Here is an 8248-nt window from a genome sequence, read left to right as displayed (position 1 = left end):
AGCCCTAAGGCACTTTGAAAGCACATTCGGCACAATACATAAACGAAGACAATATCTAAGAAAATAAAAATGGCCTAGTGTTAAAAATTTAAATTAAAAAATTATTCCTGATTAATTTGATCCCGCGGGAATTCATGAAAAGAGGTCTACAAACATGTATCGCTTCATTTTAAGCTGTACACGATTATGGAGTAAAGATGTATGGAGCTACCAAAACATAAAAAAAAAGAAATATATTTTTGTGCTGAATTTGAATCTTCTGTACCGACAGTGAAGGAAAAACCAGTGATAAGCCTAGATAAGCTTATGGTAGTTGTAATTCTTTACGGTTGACCTCGAAATGCGTGCAACTCGGGGAATTTGGAACTCGGGGTGCTTGCAACTCGGAATGTGTGAAAATTCGATTGTGAATTGAATTTTGGAGGTAAATAATCCCATTGAGCAAACGGTTCTCGGCCATCGAAATGGATTAAATTGGCTCGACGTGAGCCTTTACCCCCAAAATTCAATTCACAATCGAATTTTCACGCATTCCGAGATTCCGAGTGGCAAGCACCCCGAGTTGAATGCAATATATTTTAAACACAAGACACTTTCCCCTACATTTATTGAGAAACATAGGAAAAATTTAGCCATTGTAAAGCTTGGGACCGTGAAAAGCATGGGCACTTTCCCCTATGATATTCGTGATCTAATGAGTGTCAAAACGTGTGAATACAAAATTTGGGCCCGATCTGATGAGATCTGATTTCACCTGTGACCACAAAAGCTGAGATTGTAAAGAATCTCAGCTAAAAATGTCTCCCATTAGGCATCCTTCACTCGCTTATGAAAATATTGGTACGAAAAAAAATTTTCATTGGAATTATTATATTTAAACAAGAAAGCCTCTTTCTTGTGAATGAATGCTTCAGCGAAAATATATAGAAATTGGCCAGAGAGGGTAATGATCGCAAAAGACGAAAATTGTTGTTTATTTACACCTTCTCAAATTCAACACGAGACGATTGAGAAAAGATGAAGAAAAAAGCTCGGTTGTGGAAGTTACATTTGCACGAAAATCAAAATGATTGGTGCGTTCAAGGGAAGTGAATGGCATAATATGAGTCAAGAAGCATTTCTGGGAAATTCCAGAGTCAATGTCCTAAATTTTCACACACCAAGAATGTCTACATAGAAATCTTTATTTAATTGAGATTTTTCTATTCAACACAAAAATATTGTGTAATATGCATTTTGAATACATAAACTGAAGAAATGAAATCCTTCCCATCAATTTTCTTTTACAAAAAAATTATAATGGCTTAAAAAACCCAAAGAAATATTGCGTAAAACATATTTAATTTATACAAAATTCACAACAATAGTTGATATGTGTTTATTATTTTACAGTTAATACCCTTTTTTAATTCAATTATTATTTATAATTATGTTAATGAAGTCACATATGCTATTTAAAAAAAAAAAAAAAAAAAAAAAAACTTTGAAAATATAGGGTCGGAGGAACGTCTGTTCGACAGGGAACCCCTATTGACACTTTTGCCAAAATGTTGAAAATTATTTAATGTATCTAGTAAAATATAATTAATATAACGTTTTTTCTGTAATATACCTTTTATTGTAAACAGAGATGTTCAAATTTCATATCCCAAATGGTACAGAGTAGGGTGTCAATCTACCAAGACCCGATCAAATTGACCGGTTTAAATTTAACACATATGGTTTTTTTTAGTACTTGAGAACAGTAACGTGCTAAAAAAACATGCTCATTTTTTCATTGGATTAGCACCATTAAAGCATCCAAAATTTGAAAATAATCGCACGAAGCGTTTTCGAGAAGTCCCAAAAAGCCCAAAAAACATGGTTTTGATGGGGAAGGAGAGGGGTGGAGGGGGTGAGTGATATGTTAACGACCCTGGATCGACTTATGGGGGGAGGGTCCTTTGAAGGTCCCAAGGCGTTATCTTTATTATTATTATTATATTTATTTTCCCAATCAAAGCCATGGTTCCATCCAATCAAAGCCATGGATCTCTAACCGTTTGGCCTCTAGAGATAAGGTTCTAGGCATAATAATTGGAGAAAAGATTTTTTTTTGTATTTGGCTAATGTATAATTTTTTGCATATAGCATATACTATAGCATTTGTCAAATAGGGTCGTTTCAATATAAAAAATGTTTTTTTTTTCCACTGTGAAAGTATACAGAAAGTATAGTGTAAAAGTCCAAATTAAAAAAAAAATAAGGTAAAAGTCAATAATCCTATATCGCAGGAACATATTTGTGATATTTATTAAAAGTGAAAAACTTCTAAGAATTATTATTATTAATGGTATCGAGATATTTGTACAATGTAATCATGTTATATTGTTCTATCCCGTGTTGGAAGAATCCGCTAAGTTCATGTATAGACCGCCCAGGAGCGCCTTCCCTGCGATGTGGATGCTTCTTCCATGCTCCCGGAGATTTTTGGGCAGAGGCGGTGCATTTTTATTACGTTATATCACAGTGAAAATGTCTTTTTCTAAGCATTCACACCTTTGCACCGGGCGGGACTCGAACTCACAGCTGTGAGAGTCGAGTCAGAGATCTCATCCGCCCAAGAACCACGGTCTTTCCTATTGCGCCACTGAGACCCCCACTTCTAAGAATTAAAAGCTTTGAAATAATTTTTGATTCTAGCCACTCACTGAGAAATACCTGGAGCGCGTCGAAAGCTCTGTAGAAAGGTAAAGTTTTTAGGATTGAAAGTTCCATAAATTGTGTAGCCGCATTCGGTCGGAGCTCCCTCCGAAAATTCGACAAAATTATTAGAAGTGAATGATTAAGAAATGATTAAGCCCAACCAATAAGAGGCAAACAGGGGAAGCACACATAAGAAAAAAACTCATTATGGTAATAATGAAATTTGAAAAAAAAAACACTATTCGTGAATAATGAGTGAGCTAAAAGTATTTAGGTTGGAATCCATTATTATTATTTCAGATACCTAAAAATGCATAATAAGTTTTTTTTAAATGTTTACTAAACCTATAACATATAGGTGTTTTATTTAATTTATAGAGAAAAACGGCTTCCCGCCTGCATATTATGATCATATAATAATCATATGAGTTGAGTGCTATTTTTGAATCACGCATTCATATAATTCCTCAAGGCGAAGGTCAAATGAAGTGTTATTTTTGCAGAATCTCCAGATGGTGTCAAGCAGTGTCTAGCCACTCTGTTGACAAACAACGACGAGACTTAATACTTTTTATACGTTTTCCATAAAAAAAAGGATGGAAAAACTTGTAAGAGAGACCGGGGCAGATTAGCCACGTATAGTATTAGATAGTGGTACCTTATAAGTTTGCCTGCGAAGGAATATTAAAGAAACCATTCTTTATTCTAAATATATACTTCCCTTCCTATTCATTGAAATATTTATCAGCTTCATACAAATATTTTTAGTACAAATTATACACAATGAAAAATTTCATTTGGTGGCTAATTGTGCCCCGGTCTCACTTACGCAGTTTGTTTCTGATGACACATATTTATTATAAAATCACAAAAAAAAAACTTTATTATTTTTTTTTAAATTGCTTGCAGTAGTAATATGATATTATTAAAAATATGACCATGTTTAATATATTACCATGTTTAATAGAAAGGAATGAATAAAATTAAATCAAACGTCGTTGAAAGAGAAATTTTACTTAATTTTTTGATCAGCGTGTCAGACTGCACGCGACCGCTGATTCTCAATGATTGTGTAGTTTTACTCGTCACATTGGTCAAATAGACGAATCAGAAAGTGACTTTACCATCTCAAGATCAAACTAATTGCTCACTTTTAGTGCAATTTATCAATTAATAATAATATGAATATATATTAATTTTCAAATATCTGCAGAATAGACAATGAGAAGATAGCACTAAGAATTAATATATTTTTCGTATTTCGTATGCAATAAATATTTTTGGATTATTTATTTTAGATTTCAAACATAAGTGTGAATCGGAAGCAAAACTATTTTCTGAATAAAATTACCTAAATGGTTAAAATTTAGAAAATAATTAATTATATCTATGTAAATAGGTACATAATTTTTAATAATTTATTACTTTACAAAATTAGTTTAATAGCTTTTAGTACTGTAGTATATTTTTGTTCAGGAAACTAAGAAAAGGTCTGTGACACAGTAAATGGCGTCTAATACGCACTGGTTAGCAATTTTGTTAGTCATTGAAATTAGCACCAACTACGTCGTCTTTGATTAGCGGAATTATAATATATCACAACACAGTTATACACCTTATATACAAAAGAGGAGCGACGTGTCTTTAATACTTGAATAAAAATTCCACTATTGAATTTTTTTCATTCTATTATACTCTCCAAATAGAAATCTAACGTGAGGTATATATGTATGTATATATCTCTTTCCCGGTCACCGAGTTATGCAATTAATGATTTCACCTCAGTTGTTAGATGCTTTCATGAAAATTTTATCAATGCAATATTTTTGGCATTCTTGTTATAACAATTTTAGAGTATTCTCAAACAATATGTATAATGATTTTGAATGTATGCAATTATAGTTGCGAAGTGATTTAAGTGAAGTGTATGTATATGAAAATTGATATTGATTTTCATGTAACTCTCATGATTTTCTATATAGTAAAAAATAATTTTTATAGCTTGATATACATACACACACCGGAAAATTAATATATTTTTACAGATAAGGTTCTTTTTTAAAATATTGTTTAGTTAATGTATGTATGTATTTATTTTCATCTTGAGACATCATCCACCATAATCAAAGATTGTTTCTTCGGAATTTTTCATACAAGAAATTCACAACATGTCATGACCCTATTTGTTATTATTTCGGTCAGTTATGTTAACAAAATAATATATCAATTCAATATATGTATTTTATTTAAATACTTGTTAAATTTTTGGAAAATATATTAAACAACAAAGATTCTTTTATTACTGATTCTTTCTCAGAAATCTGTGATCTTCCTGTAGTTAAATCCTGCTTAGAGGAATGAGTCCTGAGGACGATATTCGATCGGACACGAGAGTGCCATCAATAGATGCTATGCCGGGTATACGTGGTTGGCAACCACTTCCCCAGTCCGAAGACAGTGGTTTAGATCCAGGCAAAAAGTTTAGTGATGTCTTATCCACGTCCCCTCACACATCACCTTTGAAGAATGGTCGCAATGGCATCACAAAGAACGTGAATGGTTGCCACACGTGGACTCCACTTTTACCCACTGACGATCGACTAGCCAATAATAATGATTGGTCAAAGGGTAATATGAAAAACATGTAAAAATTCTCTTCGACAGTGTATTATTTTATTATTATTCTTATTTACCTGGTCAGGTCCATCGCATCATGCCGCCAACAGTCACCAGCCGATCCCAAATAAAGACACCCGAAATGGTGGTTGGAGAGAGTTACCACAAAATGAGGAACAGTCCAATGGAATGCATACTGGTCAGGGCAATAACAATGGTTCCCTATTGCTCAATGGAAAAACTGTGTTCGCGCAACCTAATAAAAATGGCCATACAGACAAAGTGGGTGCAGAGGCAGATCCTCTAACAGGGCGCCGGCTGACTCCAGACGATGACACAAGCTGTGGAATTGGATCATGCAAGCCTAAATGGGCTCGCAGCTTTGCCACTACGCACGTATTCATGGTTGTGTTTTTGCTGGCGTGGATTTTGCAGGTGAGGCAAATTTTCTGAAACAAACATTTTCCTAATTAATTATCCACAATTCTTTCTCATACTTGTGAATTTACCACTAAAATTGAATATTGCTTCCTAAATTAATAGGAATTAAAATCTGTTTCTATCTGTTGCATTATCAATGATCCTTCAGAATAAATACCCACAAAGTACAATGAACTTTTGAAGTTAGGAAATCAATATTTTTCTGAATATATATGAATGTTTCAATATATCCTGCAAAACTTCATTATTGCTTTCTCCAGGGAATGTACTATACATATTTCGTGAGTGTGATAACAACAATTGAGAAGCTGTTCCAGATTAAATCCAAGACTACGGGCATGCTGATGAGTGCCACAGAAGTAGGTCAAATCAGCACCGCCCTTTTTCTCACCTATTACGCCGGTCGAGGACATCGACCCAGATGGATTGCCTGTGGTGAGTATCAATCGATTTCTTTTTCTCTAAAGGAAATATTGTGTGATATAAATATTTTTTTATAAATTGCTTCCCAAATATATTTCCAGGTATGGTGCTCTTTGCAATTGCCTCCTTTGGATGCACACTTCCCCATTTTATCTACGGTGATCAACTTTTACATGCGAGCAATGTTTTTAACGGCGGCAGTGGAAATTCTAGAGTGTATGATGGTGCATCTCAGGGTGTTTCACTAGTCACAAGTTCCGCAACAAGCACCCTTCTCTCCGAGTCAAACCTCAACCTCTGTTTAGCTAGTGAATTTAACAGCAGCTATGGGTCTGATGGAGGTATATATAAAATTAATGTATTATTAACATATTTCTTAATAACATAATTATTTCATATAGTTCTAATTTTCATATAGTCATTAGAGGAGAGATGGAACATCTTTTTTATATTCAATATTGCGGATACGTTTTTAACGCGAGACAAAGACGAGTCTCACTGGTTTGTCATTTGAAGACTCTGATGGATTTAAGATATCAGTATTAGGAAATCCTAAATGAAAAACCTAACTTGGAAAAATTAGATTTGAAAAAAATGGCATTTTGAGGCACTCAATAAAAGTTCGGGTGAGGTGGAACACCCCTAATTTTAGCTAAATGTTTTTTTTTAATTTTATTAATTTAGAATGAACCGTTTTTCGATAAGAATGCTATTCCATTGAATTTATTGGAGTTTATTTTAATTTTTCAGAAATGATTTATTTTGTTGAAAATGTTTTTCATATACTTCGATGACAATTGCACTGAGTCTATCAAGTCAGTCTTATCTGAAATTTAGAGAAACCAATATCTTCAGATTAACTTTAAAAGATTTTGAAGAATTTTAATCAAAATTCACATCGGAAGTGTTGCCTTTTTGTGTTTCATCTCTCCTCAATCTCTAAATACACGTAGGGTAAGTGTGCCTAATTCCAGCCAGCCTGCAATTTCGGCCACCTTTTTTGTTCCTCGAATTTCCATGAACTTTTAGGGATTTCCATGAACTAGGGATTATACAATGCAAAAGAATAACAAAAAATGTAGGGTGGAATAACCGGCTATCGCCATGTTTAGGAAAAAATTAAATTCATTTAATCATAACTTTTGAATCCTTGTTACAAAATAAGTCAAATTTGACACAAAGTTACTTAGATGTATTGGCTCTAGATACGTGAAAACAATAATCCTAGAACATAACGCTGGACTACTTAAAAAACTGATTTTTATTAATAATGCAAAAATAACCATTTCGTCGCCACTTTTTACCACTTTTCGCCAGTTTTGTAAAATTTGTAACCACTTCTCGCCACCCACTTGAAAAGAACCACACTCGGTTATTTTAGGCAATGCTATGAAAAGAATACATTCACCATTTCTCTTTCCTTGTGATCACTTTATTATTACTCTCTTTAAATGATTTTTCTTCACTTTTATTTGAGAAATCAAATTATGGGGCTTTTGCAGAAAGTAAACACTGCAGATTTGACAACTGAGAATGTACGAAGTGAAGTTAGCGTCGCCTATTGAAAAGATATGGCGACAGGTGGTAAAATCAATTCCAGAATATTACCACTTCTCGCCATGCCTCATTTTTATACAAAAATAATATAAAATGAAATATTAATTGACTAAATACAAATTTTATGTATTCCACAAGTGCAATTAAATATTCAATAGACAAATTATTTACCCAAATAGGTATTTTTGGCCTGATGAAAATTTGCCGACACTTAGTACATTTGGTAAGAGATGTTGGATTCGATGCACTTGCTTAAAATATTGCTCTAAAAAGTGATCAAAATCGTGAATCCAAAACGAATAATTATTATTTTTCGATTCTATGCGTAGAAGCAGAAACAGTACAAAAAAATTGCGACTCATTTATTTCATAAATTGTGAAAAATAGCGATTTCAATGTAAGTGGCGAGAAGTGGGGCACTGGCGAGAACTGGTGATTCCACCCTAGCTACGACAAACGAGATGACGTAAAAAGATATTGGAAGAATTCCCGAAGGGCAAGGAACTATGAGAATGAAGGTGGCCGA

The 8248-nt window shown here is 33.5% G+C and overlaps 1 protein-coding gene across 3 annotated transcripts in view; it reads left to right on the top strand.

The window, feature by feature from the left end:
* LOC129801740 (solute carrier organic anion transporter family member 74D-like) overlaps positions 1-8248 on the top strand; it is a 60199-nt gene that overhangs the window by 46071 nt on the left and 5880 nt on the right. For all 3 annotated transcript variants that reach the window (XM_055847038.1, XM_055847040.1, XM_055847039.1), the window contains 4 exons: positions 5003-5313; positions 5387-5736; positions 6003-6177; positions 6267-6506. In XM_055847038.1, the coding sequence (XP_055703013.1) occupies positions 5043-5313; positions 5387-5736; positions 6003-6177; positions 6267-6506 (1036 nt within the window). In that variant the 5' untranslated portion in view covers positions 5003-5042. The remainder of the gene's footprint in view (positions 1-5002; positions 5314-5386; positions 5737-6002; positions 6178-6266; positions 6507-8248) is intronic.

This window comes from Phlebotomus papatasi, chromosome 2 (assembly GCF_024763615.1).
Source record: "Phlebotomus papatasi isolate M1 chromosome 2, Ppap_2.1, whole genome shotgun sequence".
NCBI classification, from domain to species: Eukaryota; Metazoa; Arthropoda; class Insecta; order Diptera; family Psychodidae; genus Phlebotomus; species Phlebotomus papatasi.
Note: the sequence above shows the minus strand (reverse complement) of the source record. Positions and strands in the feature narration are given on the sequence as shown.